The following is a 21445-nucleotide window of genomic DNA, read 5'->3' on the forward strand; positions in this document are numbered from 1 at the left end:
GACACTCCATTGGTCTTGGACAAACCACAGTAGCTATCAAACTTGTCCAAGTGGTCAAAAGGATCTTCAGTAGCAAGACCATGATACTTGTTGTTCTCAATGGTGTTGAGCAGTCCTGACTTGATCTCAAAGTTGTTGTTCTCTACAGCAGGTGCTCTGATTCCCAACATATGACCATGAATGTGAGGGCGATCATAGGTTCCAATAGCGCGAGCTTGGCGCTGTGGGTGCTGTGGTCGAAGGTTGGCAGCTCCTTGACCATTTCCCTCTTAGGCAGCTCCCAAAGGGATCTCTCCATCTTGATTCTGGTTCTGATGGGGAGCCATATCAAAACCCAATCTGTTGAAATGAGCATGTTGCTCCTCTTCTCTCCTTTTTCTTGTATTCTCTCTTTCCAAAGCCCGGATGTCTGGTACTAGAGGAGTGAGGTTTGTAGTCCCTCTACTTCTCAAGTTCATACACCTGAAATAAAAAATAAAGAGGAAAAAGCAGAGCCAATATCACAATAATAATAAAAATGACTTAGTCTCAAGCAAATGACTAAATCCCAATGTCAAAATCACAATAGAACTTGGCAACGGCGCCAATTTGATGCTAGGAGTTTTCAAGGCTCCTAATCAAATGATGTAGTATAAAAGATTGTCGAACCAATCCTAAGTGATTCTAATGCAAAGGGAATGCAAGTCTATGCTTAATCTAAGTGCAACCAATTGAGTGAAGTGAAGTGAACTAAAACTAGACTAGAAATGCAATAAAAGAGTGAACTTTCTTTCTCAATATAAAGCAAGTGGACTCATGGGGCTAGGCATTTGATCTTGGGTGATGTAGATCCAATCTAAAGGTGACAAGCTATCAATCAAGCACTTTCCTTATGCCTAGACACAATACTAAACAAGCTCTATCCCTAGATGAATGTTCATTTGCTAAAGCAACTCAAGCATCAAATCCCTTTGGTTGAATGTTACTAAAGCAATCATGGAGAACAAGTCTACTAGCAATCTTAACACCTTTAACAACAAATCTCTTTGGCAAAGTGCATTAAAAGCATTGAAGAGTTGGTTCAGACATTTCATCATACACCTTTCAGGCGGGAAATGCCTAAGGATCTATTTTAGTATGATCAAGACCAAAATAGCATTGAGAACCCTCAACAAGCAAAGAAAGAAATAGATTTAACACTAAACACCCTAGATCTTCACTAATCACCCTTAATCACCCTAGCCCATGAATCCTAGATAGATCTACTAACTAATAGACATAATTAACCCAAAAACCAAAGATGATTCAAGGTTAAACATGCTAGTGAACAAGATAATCCAACAAACACAAAGAAAATGAGATGAAAAAGGATCAAAGATCCAAGCTTTCTTCAAGGTTTACAAATGTGTTTTTGAGAGAAAAAGAGTTCATTCCCTAATTTGGGATTACAAGAGTATTTATATGGTCTTTTGAAACCTAATGGTACCAATAGAAAAGTCTAAAAACCCCCTTAAAATCATAAAAACGACCAAGTGATAACACGCAGCGGGGTCTCCGTACCCGGGTCACAACCCCGCTCCAGCCGTTTTCCCTCCATTTCTGTGTAAACCCGAGCGGGTCGTAACCCCGCTCCGTCACCCCCGCTCTGGATACACAGCGGGGTCGTAACCCCGCTCCGTCACCCCACTCCAGGCGTACTGTTGTTGGGGTCAAAAACGGTTATCTCGAAATCAACGGCTAAGTCTATTTGTCATACGAAAAACCTTCCGAAAAACGAACACGAACACCCGTGAACCGAAGGAGCCGAGCAGTCGACCCTGGCCTTGGCCGTAGCCGCCGGGCGGCTAGCCCCGTGCTGGCCGTGGCCGCCGGCGGCTAGCGCCCGTGCTGGCCGTGGCCGCCGGGCGGCTAGCCCGTGCTGGCCGTGGCCGCGGCGGCTAGCGCCCTGCTGGCCGTGGCCGCGGGCGGCTAGACCCGTGCTGGCCGTGGCCGCCGGCGGCTAGCGCCCGTGCTGGCCGTGGCCGCCGGGCGGCTAGCCCCGTGCTGGCCGTGGCCGCCGGCGGCTAGCGCCCGTGCTGGCCGTGGCCGCCGGGCGGCTAGCCCCGTGCTGGCCGTGGCCGCCGGCGGCTAGTGCCCGTGCTGGCCGTGGCCGCCGGCGGCTAGCCCCGTGTTGGCCGTGGCCGCCGGCGGCTAGCGCCCGTGCTGGCGTGATCGCCGGGCGGCTAGCCCCGTGCTGGCTCGGGTCTTCGGACGACGATCTTTCGTACACGAATCCCAGTCCCCGGCCATTGGAAGTCTGTGTTTCGAGTCTTTCCCAAGTCCTCGCAGGACGAATCATTGAGATTCCGCATACGAAACTCCGGTTCTTACTCCAATCTAAAACCGACGGGAAAACTTCGGAAAACTCGTAAGGTATCGACAGGAAGGAAGATCTTAAATTCTTCGTACGAAACAGCGGTGGTAATCTTAAGACACCACTCGTCTCAACTCTACGAACGAATGAAGAACTTCCGGAAAGATCGTAGAAAACCACGGAAGTCCTGGAAACGGCCGAAAGGGACCAAACACGATCGGACGGTCCGTTACGATTATCTAAGATAGATACGACAATTTACGTTTATCTTTACATAACAAGAAAAATGTTAAATTTCCGGAAAGATAAAATGTCAAGTTTCCCGAAAAGCATGGAGGCCGACGAAAATGGAAAGAAGCCCGCCCTGCGGCCCAGAAGAAGGTTAGACCGTCATAAGGAGGAGTATATAAAGGAGCTTTGGGAGAGGAAGAAAGAGGGAGCAAAAAATCCTAGAGAGAGAGCAGATCCGAAACTTAGGGACTTAGAGAATTCCTGCTAGCTTAGGACTTAGGAGTTTAGACTAGCGGAGCAAAGCTTAGAACGCTTTGACTCCTTTATTTCCGTCGTTTTTCGCTTCAGCGTTTCTCTACTTCCTTTTTCGGAAGAATATTGTACCATCTACTTAATAAAACGCCATAGTGCAATTTTTCCGCTACGTTGCTTTGTTCCATTATTTTCGTTTGGTTTATCGCAGAGAATCCGAGCCTTCAGGGAAAACTAGGTTTACTTAGTTTTCCTTCGATTTATTTACTTAAAATCGACAGTGCGAATTTCGGTTCCCACAGTTTGGCGCTAGAAGGAGGGGGGGTCGGATTCTCTTACTCAAAAACCTACGATTGGTAACAACAGCATGGCCACATCACCTGTCCGCAACATCGTGTCATTCGGGGACAGAGCAACGGCTGATCAAGCCAAACCTCATGACGAACTCCTCGTTATCAGACTAACGATCCAGGACATTGACGTAGCGAGAATATTGGTCGACACCGGATGCTCGACCAATATTATATATAAAAACACCCTCGAGAGAATGGGAATCGACCTGAATGCTATCACGGACGATCCCAATCCGATAATCGGACTCTCAGGAAACATCACAATGACCCTCGGCTCGGTCGACCTTTCGGTCAAAGCCGGGAGCGTCACAAAGACGGCAGAATTTTGGTAGTCGACGGTCCAGCAGCATATAACGCGATCGTCGGGACTCCGTGGTTAAATTCCATGCGAGCGATCCCCTCGACTTACCATCTGTGCCTCAAATTTCCGACCCTCTCCGGAGTGGAAACGATACAAGGAGATCGTAAAGCACCGCAAGTCTGCTTGACCGCCGGGTTAAAACGGAAAAACTCTGAGCCCGAAACTAAACCAAAAAAGCAAGCAACCCACGAACCAGCATCACAGGACCCTCCAGAAATCTTCTGGCAATCGCAAAGAGCTGAGGTCCTGGAAGGGAAACGTGAGCCCACTTGCGAACCTGTAATTTCGGTCTGCCTCGATGAGACTAACCCAGAGCGGTGCGTAGAGATTGGAGCCAATCTCCGCGATCCGTTGAAAGCAGAACTCATCGCATGTCTCAAGAAGAACCTTAACACGTTCGCTTGGGCTGCGGAAGATATGCCGGGAATCGACATTAACATAACATGTCACGAACTCAACATTGATCCAACCCACAAACCCGTAAAACAAAAGAGGCGAAAGTTAGGCCCCGAACGGGCAACTGCGGTCAATGAGGAAGTCGAAAGACTCCTCAAAGTTGGATCAATAACAGAAGTAAGATATCCCGACTGGCTCGCCAATCCCGTCGTCGTCAAGAAAAAGAACGGGAAATGGCGAGTATGCGTCGACTTTACCGATCTCAACAAAGCGTGCCCGAAGGATTGTTTTCCGCTTCCGCACATCGACCGTCTAGTCGAGGCGACCGCAGGAAACAAACTCCTATCGTTCATGGACGCGTTCTCCGGTTACAATCAAATCATGATGAATCCCGAAGACCGCGAGAAGACAGCATTCATTACCGACCGAGGAACCTATTGCTACAAAGTAATGCCTTTCGGTCTTAAGAACGCCGGTGCCACGTATCAGCGACTCGTCAATCGGATGTTTGCCGAGCAACTCGGAAAAACCATGGAGGTGTATATCGACGATATGTTGGTAAAATCTCTTGACGAACGCGATCACGTAGTCCACCTAGAGGAATGCTTTGAGAGATTGAACCAGCACAAAATGAAACTCAATCCATCAAAATGCAGATTCGCCGTGGCGTCGGGAGAATTTCTCGGTTACCTCGTAACATTCCGCGGAATAGAGGCCAATCCGAAACAAATCAACGCACTGATAGAAATGGCTTCCCCGAGAACCAAGCGGGAAGTCCAGAGGCTAACGGGACGAGTCGCGGCCTTAAACCGATTCATCTCGCGCTCCACGGATAAGTGTCTCCCTTTCTACGAAACCTTAAAGGGAACAAAAAGTTCGAGTGGTCAGAGGATTGCGAGAAAGCTTTCCAACAGCTGAAGCAGTATCTGGCCACCCCTCCTATCCTCGCAAAGCCCGTAGTCGGAGAGCCCTTGTTCCTCTACATCGCAGTATCCACATCAGCGGTCAGTGGCGTCCTGATTCGAGAAGAATTCGGAGAACAGAAACCGGTCTTCTACATTAGTAAAACATTACTAGATGCCGAAACTCGGTATCCGCTGATGGAAAAATTGGCACTCGCTGTCATAACTTCGGCAGAAAACTTAGACCGTATTTCCAATCTCATACCATCGTGGTACTTACCACCTTTCCGTTACGGACGATTCTACACAGTCCAAGCCAGTCTGGTAGACTCGCGAAGTGGGCAATCGAACTAAGCGAGTACGATATCGAATATCGTCCAAAGACCTGCACGAAATCACAGGTACTCGCGGACTTCTTGGTAGAATTACCCACGACGGATTTGACTAACGAGGATCCAGGGTCAACATGGGATCTCCATGTCGATGGATCTTCGACCAAGCAAGGATCTGGAATCGGGATCCGGCTCACCTCGCCGACAGGAGAAATCCTCGAGCAATCATTCCGCTTGGATTTTCATGCATCCAACAACGAAGCAGAATACGAGGCGCTAATTGCAGGCCTGCAACTGGCCCAGGGCTGAAGATCCAAAACATTCACGCTTACTGCGATTCTCAGTTAGTCGCAAACCAGTTCAGCGGAGAATACGAAGCAAGGGATGAAAGGATGAACGCATATCTGAAGGTCGTCCAAGACCTGGCCCACGATTTCAGCAATTTGCGCTAACCAGAATTCCCCGTTCGGAAACGTCCAAGCTGACGCTTTAGCCGCTCTCGCCTCAAGCTCGGATCCAGGGCTTAAGAGAATAATTCCCGTGAATTCATAGAGCATCCAAGCATCGGACCGCCGGTGATCGCCAACCTGATCAGAACACAGATCGAAGGCGCGGAAGAAAACGAAGATCAACCGGAAGACGACGCAGACCAAACAGACTATGGCTGCGACGCTCCCTGGTTACAACCTATCAAAGCCTACATCGTAGATGGTACCCTACCCGCGGAGAAATGGGCAGCCCGGAAAATAAAAATCCAGGCAGCACGATACGTAACCGTGGAAGGCGAAATCTACAAATGGCGATTCTCCGGACCTCTTATGACTTGCGCGGAAGGAGAGAAGGCGAGAAAATCATGGAAGAAGTTCATTCCGGATCATGCGGAAACCACTCCGGCGGAAGGTCTCTCGCAACAAAAATAAAACGCCACGGATTCTACTGGCCAACTATGGTAAAGGATTGCGAGAAGTACGCTCGGAATGCGAGAAGTGTGTCAGCGGCACGCCCCGACAATTCATCAGCCCGCCGAGATCCTCTCTTCTATCTCGTCTCCGTACCCTTTCATGCGATGGTCAATGGATATCGTCGGACCAATGCACAAGTCAAAACAAAAACGTTTCCTGCTGGTCCTCACTGATTTCTTTTCAAAATGGGTGGAAGCAGAATCCTACGCAAGTATCAAAGACGTGCAAGTCGAGAACTTCGTTTGGAAAAACATCATAACCAGACACGGTGTCCCATACGAGATCGTAACGGACAACGGGTCCCAGTTTATTTCCACTCGATTCGAGGCATTCTGCGAAAAATGGAAAATACGACTTAACAAGTCTACTCCCAGATACCCGCAGTGCAATGGACAGGCTGAAACCATAAACAAAACCGTCCTAGACGGATTGAAAAAACGCTTGGAAGCCAAAAAAGGACGGTGGGCAGAAGAACTCGAAGGGTCCTTTGGTCTCATCGAACCACTCCGAGACGAGCAACGGGGAAACTCCATTCGCTCTCGTTTACGGAGCAGAATGCGTGATTCCGGCGGAAGTAGAATTTCCCGGCGTACGGGGGAGATTTCTTCCCGAACGGGAAGATCTGAACAACGCCATGCTGCTGGATAATCTTGACCTCATCAACGAGCGTCGCGACCAAGCCCTCATCCGAATTCAAAATTACCAGCAGGCCGCCGCAAAATACTACAACGCGAACGTGCGTCATCGAAGATTCAAAGGGGTGAACTGGTCTTGCGAAAGGTCTTCCAAAACACTGCTGAACGAAACGCAGGAAAACTGGGAGCAAACTGGGAAGGACCATACAAAATCATAAAAGTCGTCCGACCAGGTTCGTACCAAATCGCGAACATGCAAGACGTAAAAATCCCGAGAACTTGGAATGCTATGCATCTCAAGAATATTACCACTAGAGCGTAAACGTGGACAACAGAACTACGAGATGGCTTGATCCTCGAAAGAGGTACGTAGGCAACTCGCCAACCGGCGGTTCAGCTTCCCCCCGATTCAAAAAGGGGGAGTTGGGGTGCGTACACCCGCACGCTCCCGCAATTTTCGAAAAAACCTAACTTTCGAAAACTCTCCACAATCAATTCGCCTACGGCCTTAACGATGAATCCAGTATCCATCAAACAAACCATAAAACTATCGCCCGGAAACATTCCGCGATTTCTAAAAAAGCCCATAAGTCCTCTATGGCATAAGAAAAACAAACTTCAAAGCACTGCGAGACGTCGCTTCGTGCTCGAACATCCGTTTTTCGATTAGAACTTTCCCACGCCTTCTAAACGGCATCATATCGTTGTTGCTGATCACAACAAACGAACTCTAACGTCCTAAACAGACAAGCCACCTAAGGGTAGGCTCTTTTACATCCGACAAGGATCCCATAGCGCGCTATACAAAAAATCCAAATTTGGTTCAGCACTTCGTAAAGGAAGTAGCTCGATTCGTGCCCATACAATCATATAAGCCGATACCACTTCGCGGATTTTAAAACGGTACGAATCAGGTTAAAATCACGAACAGGCAAAACGAAAGCCGATTTGTCATCGCACAGCCTCAGTCTGAGAGTAAACCTAGGTCGTGCCCTAAACCCAGCCTTGCTGGTACCTTAACATCTCATAGGCAAAGCGTCAACGACGCGAGATCCCAAAACTTGTCTCTTCACTCAAGTCTGTACGTTTCCACGAATTTTCGCGTAAATCGTAAACCGCAGGAAAATCTCGCTTTGTACAACTACGGATACGGTGATCATCAGGGAGGCAGGAATGAGACGACAACTCACACCCTGCCCCTCTAGCTTCAACAAACAGAAGTTCTAAAACGCAAAATATTTTATAAACGCGTGCCGCGATTTCAATACAGAGCCCTAAAAAGGGCAGGATTCAAAGCCACCAACGGCCAGTCCCGAAACCATACATGATGGCCAACGGCCAAATACAATCAAAATAAAAATCCCCTCAGGGATTGATCAACCTAGGTGTCCTCCGGGACACCGCCTTCATCTTCCGACTCACCCAAAGCAAGAACAGCTTCGCCATTGCCCTCGCCGATTTCCTCACCACCCTTGTCCGCAGCGACTCTAGCATCCTGGACCTCTGGAATTTCCGAACCCGGGACCAGGGTACCCGAGGATGACGGGCCGGCAAGCTCCACCGCGGTGCAAGTTCCCGTCTCCTCAAAGCGCTGGATCCGCCGCTTCAGCCGTCGAACTTCCGAGGACTTGCTCTTCTCTCCTCCTTCGCTTGAGCAGCGAGCTCACAGTCTTTCCAGATCACGCTCGAGATCGCTGATCCTGGCTTCAAGCGTTGATGTCTGGGCAGCATGAGTGCTCTCAATCGATTGAAGCGCAGCCTCGGTACGCTTCAGAGTTTCCCGCGACGAATCCAACTCCTTGGACAAGCGTGTAACCTCCAGTCCGCAATCTCCAAGCATCCCGTCGATCAACGACACAAACTGATCACACGAGAGAATGTAAGAATCAAGGGATAGCAAAGGAAAAAAGGTTTTCACGAAATACCTTGGAGCGATGCTGCGATAGTCTCGCGAACCTCGCCTTCCTCACTCCTAGTACACCTTTTTCTCTTCGCTGATCCGACAGCCCCAGCTCTAGAACGTCCCCTCGATGGTGAACAGCGTTGGATGCGGGAAGTCCCAAGACGATCTCCCTCTTTTTTCTCTGGAGGAGGAGGCATGACTTCCACCGCATCCTCCGAAACCACTATCGGCGCCAAAGGAGAACCCTCCGGACGAGCCTGGACATCGGGTGCTTGCTCCGAAACAACAATTTCTCCAGCAAGCAAAGGGGCATCGGGTCCAGAGGCTGGAAATGTGGAGATCGGACTGGAGTAACATCGGGTCCAAGAACCAAGGCCGCAGGATCCGGAGTTAAAGTGACATCGGATCCGGGAGTCGGAACCACGGAAGTAGCACTAGGACCTGCCACGCTGGACTCCATCTCGGCAGGCGTCGCTCCAGTTCTTTTCCTGAAAAGAAGAACCCCTCGACGAACGTCTGGCGTAAGAGCAGGAGTATCCTGCGCCGGCGAGGCCTGGTTAGCTTCACTCATTTCGACATCGGAATCCTTCTTTTTCATTTGGAGAGAAAGCCATGTTTTCTAAATTTGAGAAAAGGGGGGTGAGTGAAAAAATGAGAGGAGATGGGGTGTACTCTTATAAGAAATCAAAGGTGGTAGAGTTTTTCGGATAAAATATTCCTAGCCGAAAATTTCGATTTTCAAATCTTTCGCACACAAAATCGCTCCCGCACCTTGCATGCTGGGGGGCTAACTGTTGGGGTCAAAAACGGTTATCTCGAAATCAACGGCTAAGTCTATTTGTCATACGAAAAACCTTCGAAAAAACGAACACGACACACCGTGACCGAAGGAGCCGAGCAGTCGACCTGGCCTTGGCCGTAGCCGCGGGCGGCTAGCCCCGTGTTGGCCGTGGCCGCCGGCGGCTAGCGCCCGGTGCTGGCCGTGGCCGCCGGGCGGCTAGCCCCGTGCTGGCCGTGGCCGCCGGCGGCTAGCGCCCGTGCTGGCCGTGGCCGCGGGCGGCTAGACCCGTGCTGGCCGTGGCCGCCGGCGGCTAGCGCCCGTGCTGGCCGTGGCCGCCGGGCGGCTAGCGTGCTGGCCGTGGCGGCGGCTAGCGGCCGTGTGGCCGTGGCCGCCGGGCGGCTAGCCCCGTGCTGGCCGTGGCCCCGCGGCGGCTAGTGCCCGTGCTGGCCGTGGCCGCCGGGCGGCTGAGCCCGTGTTGGCCGTGGCCGCCGGCGGCTAGCGCCCGTGCTGGCCGTGATCGCGGGCGGCTAGCCCCGTGCTGGCTCGGGTCTTCGGACGACGATCTTTCGTACACGAATCCCAGTCCCCGGCCATTGGAAGTCTGTGTTCGAGTCTTTCCCAAGTCCTCGCAGGACGAATCATTGAGATTCCGCATACGAAACTCCGGTTCTTACTCCAATCTAAAACCGACGGGAAAACTTCGGAAAACTTGTAAGGTATCGACAGGAAGGAAGATCTTAAATTCTTCGTACGAACAGCGGTGTAATCTTAAGACACCACTCGTCTCAACTCTACGAAACGAATGAAGAACTTCCGGAAGATCGTAAGAAAACCACGGAAGTCCTGGAAACGGCCCGAAAGGGACCAAACACGATCGGACGGTCCGTTTACGATTATCTAAGATAGATACGACAATTTACGTTTATCTTTACATAACAAGAAAAATGTTAAATTTCCGGAAAGATAAAAATGTCAAGTTTCCCGAAAAGCATGGAGGCCGACGAAAATGGAAGAAGGCCCGCCCTGCGGCCCAGAAGAAGGTTAGACCGTCATAAGGAGGTATATAAAGGAGCTTTGGGAGAGGAAGAAAGAGGGAGCAAAAAATCCTAGAGAGAGAGCAGATCCGAAACTTAGGGACTTAGAGAATTCCTGCTAGCTTAGGACTTAGGAGTTTAGACTAGCGGAGCAAAGCTTAGAACGCTTTGACTCCTTTATTTCCGTCGTTTTTCGCTTCAGCGTTTCTCTACTTCCCTTTTTCGGAAGAATATTGTACCATCTACTTAATAAAACGCCATAGTGCAATTTTTCCGCTACGTTGCTTTGTTCCATTATTTTCGTTTGGTTATCGCAGAGAATCCGAGCCTTCAGGGAAAACTAGGTTTACTTAGTTTTCCTTCGATTTATTTACTTAAAATCGACAGTGCGAATTTCGGTTCCCACAACTGTGTTCGAGTATTGATATGCCTCCAGTAGATTGATCATAACTCCTCCAATACAGCTCCAAATGACTTGAGACCACTTCCATTAGAAAGCTATCTCAATTTCCAATGTTCTCCCAGAAGATGGGCTTCAAAAGATATCTTTAAGGTCTCCATCCATGTTCATCTTTCAACATTTTACACACAAATGCCTCCAAACACTTCCAAAAACTCCATAGCACACTCCAACACCTAATAAAGACTCATGTATGCAAAATGTAACCTAAAGATGACTAAATCCTCATCTATATGATCAAAATGTACAAGAATGAATGGCTAAAACAATGTAAATATGCAAGATATCATATATTACCTTATAAAGAATTTTTTTTTCTGAAAAGGTATATAATGCAAATCCATAGCATTCAATATAAATCCATACAAAACATTTTCTAGAAATTCAAAAGATATTTGTTAAATCAACTTAAAATTTAAAAATATTTCAACTTTTAAAATTTATTGAACTCTATTCATATTCTGGTTTCAATCTCTCTCCCCCCCCCCCCCAAATGTATTTTGAGGAAGTGAAATATGTTAGCTCCATTGCTCTTTCCAAATGTGTCTCCAGAGAAGCATATGTGGGATGTAGCAACTCTTTGTTTATTTTCTTCGTGTATTTTTTTTGAGGAAGTGAAATATGTTGAGACAGAAAGAGAGTACATTCCGCCATTTACAATAGATAACTAGATTTTGACCCGCGTTTGGAAAACGCGGGTTTGTTTTCGAAATTTAATATTTTTTTTAGTTATATAAGATAGTGTATAGGTTTGGGCACATATATACGGAACCGAAAACAGGACCGTACAAAACCGAAGTCAAAATTGAACTAAAGAGCAAATTATATATTTCTGGAACCAAAAATTTGAAACTGAACCTAGAACAAATGGATACATGAATTTTTAAAATACAAATTATATACTTAAATTTTTTAATTATATCTAATTTCTAAATAACCAAATATCCTAAAAATACTATATATAAACCAAATTACTGAATTATTTTTATTCAGAATATTAAAAATCATCCAAATTATCAAATATTTAAATTAAAAGCCTCAAATTATTTGATATCTTTATCTATAAATCTGTAATCACTCGGAAAACCAGAATTGAACTCGAACTGATTTTGATCCAGTTTATTTCATATTAGCCGTTTTTCAACTTTACTACTGAACCGAACGAAAATAACCAAATTGAAACCAAACTAAACTTTGTAAAGACCAGAACGGTTCCTATATTTATAAAACCAAAACATCAAAAACGAAAATACTCTAACCGAAACCAAATGTTGAGGATTAATAGTGTATCTACATTTAAATGGTACGAAGAAAGCATTCTATTCTTGCAAATTATTTAACTCCTAGTAATAGGGTACATATACGTTTATAGATGAATTAAGATATAAATAATGTTTTTATACATTCGATCCGGACCAGCAGTTGAACCAGTAAACCCGGTGGTCGTATATAAACTGGACTGACTTATGTTTTTTATGTAGCATTCTATCAGAGGTTCTACCATCTGATATATTTCTACAAAATTAAAATTTAATAAAAATCTATTAATTAAAAATCCGATAAAACCAAAAATCTGCCTTTAACCCGTAAACTGATGATACCGCTCAACCCAGCAAAAATCCAGAAAAATCAATAATATTTTTTAAAATTGATTAGATAGGGTAATGAAAGGTATAATTATCATCTACAAATTTATATATCCTTTGAGATTATAATGGCATATTTTAAATATTTCATATAGAAATAATGTTAGTTTTAAAGTGTAATAGAGAAAAGTATAAATAATTTTAACTGGTTTTATTGATACACAGTAATTACGATTTAGTTGCTTGATTATTGGGGTTTGGAAATATTTTAAATAAATATCCTATGTGCATATATATTTTGAAGTATTAGTCTTGTTAGTTTGTTGATAAGATAGTTGGCTTGTTTCGTGGAAATATGAATCATTTAAAGAAATGATTTGATTCCCTTATCTTTTGGTAACAATATTAATTAATACTAACGTATTGTCTTAGAGAGTTGAGTAATAGTCGGGTATCTATATGGTATTCAATAACATACGGTTACAAACATATATAAGGTAGGACAAAAATGTTAATTCTAATGAATAGGTTCAAACAACTTGTATAAGTCGACTTTTCAAGACTGCTTCTCTTTTAATAGTATTGATTATGTCATAACCTTTAAAAGTCAAAATAATTACCAATCCAAAAGCGTAGTATTTGAAAAAAAAGTTGTATGGAATTGCAGAAGAACTAAGAGCATCTCCAATGGTGTTACCACCATTGGAGTCCTTAGGGATTATTAAACTAATTTTTTTTTTAGAATAGTTAAAGATTCTAATCCAAAAAAAATGTCCAATGGTGTTTTTTATATTTGAATCCTTAGGAATAAAAAGAAGAATCACATCCAAAACACAGGTCCATTAAAGGCCATCCAAAAAGAAGAGTGATAGATTTCACAAGTGTGTATGTATACCTTGAACAAGAAAGCGATGACACAGAAAGCAATGAGATTTTTCTAAAAATTATACCACTTGGAAGCCAAATCAGAAGATGGCACGGACAAGGAAGACACTGCTTCACCCGAGCTTTCAGGCACATTCCTCGTTTCTAGATTTGCTAGGTCGCTGCAATAAACAAGGAGTGTTACAAAGGATGAAGATGAATCAACTGCCAAACTTTTTTAAGGACTTTAACAAGAAAGTAGCAGAGAAGGAGATAAAAAGAAGGAACCTCTTCTTACATGCAACAAGGGCGTTATAGGTAGTAGATAAACCAGCCAATTGATGAACAAGAACCACAAAGCAAAACTTTACATAGAGGTTTGAATATATATAAGAACAGAGCGATGTGGCATAAACTGTACAAGAAAGAAGTAAAAGAAACAACACAGACCTAGACTCAAAGCCTCTCTGAATCTCCATGGCCATCATCTGAGCTCGTAGCTCAACCTCCTGCTGCTGAAGCTCTCCTTTTTGCCTAGAAACGGTGCGTATCTGCTCCAAGAGTTCACCATCCGAGCAAGAACAAGAACCATCCATCGTAGTAATGGAGTAAATATCCAAATCACCACCATTCACTAACACCAAACCAAAACTTCAAAATCACATAAACTTTAAACACTAACAGAGAACAATAACATGGAACAAAATGTGCAATTTACCTTCAGCGATGTCATGCACAATTGCCATTTTGATACACCTGTTTAATAAGCCAAGAAGCAAAGGGAACATTAAGAAAGATCCAATAAGCTATAGCCATAAAAACATTAAGAAAAAAAAACAAGCAGTAACCTTTCTCGGTCAACTCCAGTAAGATCAGCAGCAATGAGAGCCATAAGAGACATATGGTACATGTGATCAGCGATCGGTTCAGGTCCGTTGATCTCCTGATTGATCCATCCTTTTCTCACACACACACCTTGAGGCGATGGCAAAGGGTTTAGGAAATCGATGGAGGACGAAGCAGAAGAGGCATGGTTCGTGTGTTCCGTTGAGCCGTCGGAGTAAGTGTTCTGGCACCGGACGGCGACGATCGTGGGGCTGGGAGTGGGGTTTCTGAGGAAGAGGAGTTTCTTAGAGGCGGAGGGGAGTGTCGATCGGTGGTTAAAGGAGGTGAAGCGGCGGCGAATCTATTGAAAAAAAAAAAAATGTTGCCACGTTCTCAAGGACTGAATCCTTAAAACACTTAGGCCATCTGCATTGAAAGCTTTTGTGGAGGGTTCACAGCATTCCCAAGAAAAAAAAGAATATTAAAATAAAAGGAGATGATGAACTTGTGCCCGTGCACCTTTTGCTAGTGAACCGGTTCATGACTGTTTATACGGGCCCCACGACACGTGGCGACCCACGACTAGTTCAATTATATATATATATTTTTTTTTTGAAAAAAAAAAGTTAAACAGAAAAAGAAAAAAAATGCTTGGTGAACTCCCCTCATGCGGATGTCCTTAGGTAAGGATTCATCCTTAACGGGCTCATCAATTATATTGTTAATATAATCAAATGACACTAAGAATTTGGGCTAAGGATTTGTGTAGAGCCCGCGTTGCGGATGGTCTAATGGTCAACCAAACATCAGAGGAAGTTCTTATGTGCCTATTTCGCTGACTTGAGCAAAAAGTAAAACCCGAAACACAACACAGACCAAACCAAACGTTTGGAAATAATTAGCCCATGGGCCTTCTTCTATCATCCCCTGAAAAAGAACAAGCCATCAACCAAACAACATACTATAATATTTGGCATTTGAGAAGCTTACAGATGAAATTTGTAAATGCAAGTGTAAGCATCGAAATCTGCTTTTGCAAAAAATATTGGATAAAACGTAAATTCATGTTTAAACAAAACAAAACATGCGAAAAAAAAAAACACATATATATATATATATATACAAATTTCACCAGTGATCTGATGAAATACTGGTTTCTCCATTTCCTGTGATACTTATTCTTTAGTTTCAATCGGACTAGGGTTCGTCTCATCTTGTCTCTCGTTTCTCTTCTTTAGTTAGTGATAGCTGGGTTCGGCTTCAAATTTTCCTAAATGGGTCATGGGTTTTTATTGGGTTTCTAAAGGGTTTTATTTCTATTGTTGGTCTTGTCACAATATCATTTTTTAATGCACAAATCAGTTACAAAAAAAGAAAAAACTTTAAAAACTACGATAATTCATTTGCCTTGGGTTCTAAAACGAATAATGTTTTCAGACGTTATTATTACTCTCGGTAGAGTAACGATTCTTCCATAAAATTGGGATTAGAAGATAAGAAGATGGCTTGTTGTTCTACCTATAATCAAAATGGGGTCATAAAGTACTCACTAACATTTCACATTTCACATATTATTACGGAAAAACAAACGATGAAAACTTTATTGTTTAAAAAGTTCCAAAGAAAGAAAAACCAATTGTCGTACGAAACGAAAAAGAAAGAACCTATCTTCTCTGGTCTCAGATACACTCGTACTTTGTGCACACACTTTCATATAAAGATAGAGACAAAGATATATTGAGATGATTCTTGAAACAATACGTAAAGTGCAAGAAAAATATTAAATTAAAAGTGAGCAAAGAAACTCCACTGTTGTTGGAAGATGAAAAGGAACCAGAGATTCTAAGATATTTTAGGACCAAAGTGCTGTCATGAAAAAAAGCTAGTCATATGTCTTGTATGTTTCATGAAACATACAATTATGTAGTCAAATTGAGTCTTAAGGCTTTTTTTACACTTGCTGACAAAAATTATCAGCGACAGCCACTAGCGGAAGGAATTAGCTATACGGTTTGTTCGTTTTTCAGGGCATGACTGGTTTCCCCGCTACTACTCGCAAACGCAGCTTTTGTGGTTCACAGCGGTTGTTGGCGTTTCGAAACAATCACAGAAAATGTTATAAATCGCTTCAAACCGCTCCGAACCTCTTAAAATCAAAAGCTGGTTCCAGTTAGCGTTTGCGGTTGCGGGCGATTGCGGGAGGATAAATTATTTTTCTTTAAAAACAAAATAAATAAAAATAATACTAAAAATATCCAATAAATTTTTTAAATTGAAATAATAGAAATTATAAAATGTATACATATTGTATTTTAATTTATATCATAAAAATTTAAAACCAAAATATTTTCTATAAATTTTTAAAATTTAATAATATGATTTTATAAATATAAATTTTATATTTATTATATTATTATAATTTTTAATACTTTTATAATTATATAAAATGTAAATATTGTTAATTTATTATTTAACAGATGGTGTGATTGGTAGTTTACCAGTCATAAGAGTCCCACAAACGCAACAATTTCTAACCGCTGTACCAGTTGTACAAATCTCTCGAAAACGCTTGAAACCGCAATCATCCGCACCCGTAAACTCCCGCAACCGCAACCGCAGCAGTTAAACCAGTCAGGCCCTCAGTAGCTAGCGATCGAGCAGCAAAATCGATCGTTTATTTTGTATCTGAATCACTTGTTTGACGACTAAAAATGTTAAACGCTCAAACGTTTGATGAAATTAATTTCTAATTACCGGGTAGTCGTTTAAAATATATTGGTAAAACCTTTTATTTATATTCGCTGGTTGATGTCGATTGTCGGCAACTAGAAATGAACATGATATAAGCTTAACGTGTCTTTTGTTTATCTTTTCTTCCACCTTTATTGGGTGATTTACGTTTTGAAAAGTTGTCCTTCTCTAAGGGTAACGTTAGCTGCTCCGTAGTCTGTAGTTGTTTTATTTGTGTTCTTAGCCTCGGGTTCGAGTAGACTACAACGTGGAACGGTGGAGGTTTTACTAGGTTTATAAATTTTGGTATTACCAAAGATTAGTCCTTGATCTAGAGAACATCAGATATATACGTCTTCATGAATGACAACAAAGAAAAAAGAAGCTAAAGGTGACTCTCTATCTTTCTTTAAGGTATCTTTTAGTCTTCCACTGCATTACGATCGTGCTCCATTCCACGTAGAGAGAGGAAAGAGAGCTGAAAGATTGATTGATTTTTTTTCTAAAGCTATATATTAAAGGACATGTTATGTGTGATCGTAGGTTTCTTGGCTAGTAAGCTTATGGCAAGGAAACTCACGACATAATTTGTTTTTTTAAAGTTTGTTTGTATTGTTGAAACCACTCATTTCGTAAGATTATCGTACGTAAAATTGTTTCTTTGTCTATCTATCTATATCGGAGAGGGCAAGATAGGTTTGGTCTTACTTTGTAATACATAAAAATCTTACTAGAAATATGTTCTGCCGGAAGATGCGTATCTTACAGATCAACATTAGGATATCCATGAAATCAATGAAGATTTTGAAGACTAAAATAAAATACTTGAAGAACAAGTTAATCTCAAAATATTCTTAGCATATTTATGTTAACTATTTAAGAAAATTAGTATTATTTAGTGTTAATATTATGTTAATGTTACCACTACATATATAATTCTCATATCAAATATAACACAATAATATATTTATAATCTATTATATTTTACATAGTATCAGAACAGTTGATTTTTAGAGATTAAAACTAAAGTTTCTGCAAATTTTAAGATTTGATGATTATGGTCATCGGTGGTGTTAACTAACGATCAAGAAGATACCAACATTGATGATGACGATGTGCACCTGTCAACCTCAACGTGAACCGGTTTTTCATGAAGTCAATCAATTAGTTTATTTTTTCAGTTTTCTATTTTGTTATTGGATATGATTTTTAACTTAGTTTCTGGTTTTAATTTTTTTTTTAATCTTTTTTTTTGTTGTTTTCCCATAGGACTGTGGAAATTATTGGTTATAGTTTAATCATTACAGAGGAATTCTAGTTGAATACTCAAATTCTTAGATCATTTTGTTTAGTCCGAGTTATGGATTGTCCGATATAAGGACGATTATTTTTGGTGCTGCAGTTGCGCCCATAACATACATAGTCTGCTTTAATTGTGATTTGCAAATTTGTGTTGTGCATCCCACGTTTGTCGTGCGGGGGGAGTATTAAAGATATATTGGATCGAAAAATATATATCTTATGGATCAAGACTGTGAAGTCCGTAAAACCCATAAAACTGAAAGGAAAGACTCGAAAAACAAATTAATCTCAAGATATTCTTAACATATTTACATTATATGTTTAGAAAAGTTAACATTATCTAGTATTAACATTATGTTAATGTTACCGCTATATATGCATGTTATATTCTCATATCAAACACAATACAATAATTTATTCATATTATATTATACTTTACAAGTTGTTTGCAGTCATTTTACCAATCTTTTTCTTTTGAAACTTCTTGTTACAATCTTTAAAAGCCATTATATTTGTAGATTTTGATGTACTCGATTATGTTATACAAGTTTTATTTTTGATTATACGAGATATGTGTCTAAGCCGAAACCCGACTAATCATGCTCATGTGGGTCAGTCTATATACGACATGCAAACTTGGTTGCTCTAGGTTGAACTTAGAAATCACGCGAACTAGCCAAACATGGAGTTAGCAGTTTTTTTAATGGAGGGGAATCGATCCCTATCTTAAATCAATAGAAAGATTTTTTTATCAAGTGGAAATCACTAGACCAGTATGATGTAGTAAAAAAATGTGATTTTCAAAAGAAGCGTTTTCTCCAAAATATAAAAATGCCTTTCTTTTTGAAACTTTGATTAAAAATGCCTTTTAACAGATAGCATAACTAACTATAACGACGCTAACGTTATACAAGTTTATATCAAAAGTGTACATCTGAAATGAAAATGTACGTGAACAGAGTGAATGCAGACACGATGGTACCAACATTTAGCATTATAATATTGTTTAACTGTATGGTACACTACATATAGTAGCACAAACCAGTAGATTACATGCCTTCATTGGCTCAAGCTTTGTTGTAACATCCATTTCAATGTTTTAATCTCACAAGTGTTTTAAGAAAAAAATTAACATAAGGGTCTCATTTGATTTTAATTTTTGTCATCTTATATTTTATATCTGTTTGTCTAATTAACAGACAAATAAAATTATTGCAAATCGAAGAAATTAAAGTTTCACTACTTAGTTATAGCTCTAATTGGTAACCATTAAAAGAATACAGATGAATAAAAAGAAAAAAGGAAAAAATGAAAAAGGAACCAAAAGTAATATTTATTACTTATGTTCTTTTCCAAATTTGATAAAAAATAGATGTAGTGAATAATCATTTAAATGTAAAGAAATGTTAAACAATCTTAGATAACAAATGTTCTATGAAATGTAAGGAAGGACAGAAAATTCACTATTCTTGTTCATTTATTTTATTACCATTTAGAGTCTATGTGTTTTACCTATTTGAACAGGAAAAAATAATGACTTTCATATTCTAATTTATTTTCATCAGCAACCTCCCTAGTTGAATCTAAATAAAAATTTGTATAATTTGTCAGCATTCCTATATTTAAAATCAATCCCAACAAGATGTATTTGGATATCATATCTCAGTAAAAATATGGAGTTTCCAATAGACAATGTTACCACAAAAACCTATAGCATTACGTATTATCGTTATGCTCGAAGAGACCAGAAATAAAAATCCAAATGAAAGAAATCTTTTAAAGAACTTAAATATGTTAATTTTAATACTGTTCTTCCGGGGTCTACTTAACTGTTACAGATAAGCTTGTCCTTGGTCTTTGCCAAATATAATCAAATTCATAAAGTTTCACAAAAGAAATCATCATCAATCCACATAAACATCATCTTCTTGCTTTGTCCAGAAGATAATAACATGTAACTGATGTCAGCATACATAAAACAAAACATACACCACCTTACTCTGTCCCCATCACAAACATGTTTCAAGATTTGACCAACAACACTTATATATATTCTTCAATAATACTAATGTTTTTAGTTTTTAAAATTACTGCATCCTCTTGGAGTCTTGGTAAACTAAAAAATTCTCCGAACATAAAACACATAATTCATATATGAACGTCGGTGCTTGGGGGTAAAAATGCTCTATTCGATGGGGATTATATCGTCTCTGAAGCAAGAGAAAGGGCTTTGAATTTTCATATCACTAATCACCTGCTTTAGCTCAGATGTTTCCTCTTTAAGCTGAATATTCTCTTGAAGAACCTTTTCGTGAGACTCAGAGAGACTGTTAAGTTTATCAAGCAACTGATGATTCTCGACCCTAAACCACATCACCTGAGACCAAAGCTCGTCAAGGTGTCGCTGCTTCCTCATACGTGACCTTCTTGCGGATTCTCTATTTGATATCATCCTTCTCTGCTTCCGCTCGTTGATTATGTTTTCGTCCGGCTGCTGCTCTTCTGCTTCATCTGATGTCGAGTTGCTACTTAGGCTCATGGATGGTGGAATGTTTGTAGCACTTTGGAATCCGTAAAAGGGGTTTAGGTTTTGACCGTTGATTGGATATGGAGACGATGTCGGTAAATGGGAAGGATATGGAGATGGGATCGAGGAGTTTATGTAGTTACGGAGGTTGAAAACGTCTGATTGCGGCTGCATTTTGGAGTTGACTTGGGCAACAAGTTAGGGGTTTTCTTATTTTTCGAGAAGAAAGGTAGGTGAAATAGGAACAAGCTTTGGAAATTTTGATGGAGTAATCGGTGTATAAGAGAGGAGATGGTTTTATAGAGTAAATGAGAGAAGAGGCTAAGGCATGGAGCCCACTTTCTGCAATTGGGTGAAGCAATAACAAAGTTTCCAAAAAAAAAAAAAAAAAAGATAACAAAGTTTCCAACATAAAAATTAGTACATATGCACCTAGATCATGTCACATTACTTTGTCTCTATATATATGTATTTACATCTTAAGCTATAACTGTCTTGATTTAAGGTAAAACACATCAACCAATTATAAATCTTCAATCAAATGATAAAAATTTGACAAACTCTGGAAGTGTTGTAAAAATAGTTGAATGAATCTGGTTTCTAAGACATTAATAATATTGTTGTAATATGGTGTCTAGAAAGAATAGATAATGAATATTATTGACCAAATTTTTTCT

The 21445-nt window shown here is 41.4% G+C and overlaps 2 protein-coding genes across 2 annotated transcripts; both read right to left on the minus strand.

The window, feature by feature from the left end:
• Positions 1-13291: 13291 nt before the first annotated feature.
• Positions 13292-15372, minus strand: LOC130495595 (5'-deoxynucleotidase hdd1-like). Its single transcript, XM_056987013.1, has 6 exons — positions 15361-15372; positions 15086-15136; positions 14233-14570; positions 14103-14140; positions 13835-14018; positions 13292-13566 (listed from the first exon to the last, which is right to left on the minus strand). The coding sequence occupies exons 1-6, from the start codon at positions 15370-15372 to the stop codon at positions 13458-13460; spliced, it is 732 nt and encodes a 243-aa protein (XP_056842993.1). The 3' UTR covers positions 13292-13457.
• Positions 15373-20274: 4902 nt separating this feature from the next.
• LOC108810173 (basic leucine zipper 43) lies at positions 20275-21084 on the minus strand. Its single transcript, XM_018582302.2, has one exon. The coding sequence runs from the start codon at positions 20940-20942 to the stop codon at positions 20427-20429; it is 516 nt and encodes a 171-aa protein (XP_018437804.1). The 5' UTR covers positions 20943-21084; the 3' UTR covers positions 20275-20426.
• Positions 21085-21445: the final 361 nt, after the last annotated feature.

This window comes from Raphanus sativus, chromosome 6 (genome assembly GCF_000801105.2).
Source record: "Raphanus sativus cultivar WK10039 chromosome 6, ASM80110v3, whole genome shotgun sequence".
Taxonomy (NCBI): Eukaryota; Viridiplantae; Streptophyta; class Magnoliopsida; order Brassicales; family Brassicaceae; genus Raphanus; species Raphanus sativus.

Excerpts from the sequence above, each read along its gene's own strand:
- LOC108810173 (XM_018582302.2), bottom strand. The coding sequence starts at position 20,942 with ATGCAGCCGCAATCAGACGTTTTCAACCTCCGTAACTACATAAACTCC.
- LOC130495595 (XM_056987013.1), bottom strand. Across the intron at positions 14,571-15,085 it reads ATTTCCAAACGTTTGGTTTG|ATTCGCCGCCGCTTCACCTC; the intron begins GTCTGTGTTGTG and ends TTTTTTCAATAG. Across the intron at positions 14,019-14,102 it reads TGTGCATGACATCGCTGAAG|TGAATGGTGGTGATTTGGAT; the intron begins GTAAATTGCACA and ends GTTTGGTGTTAG.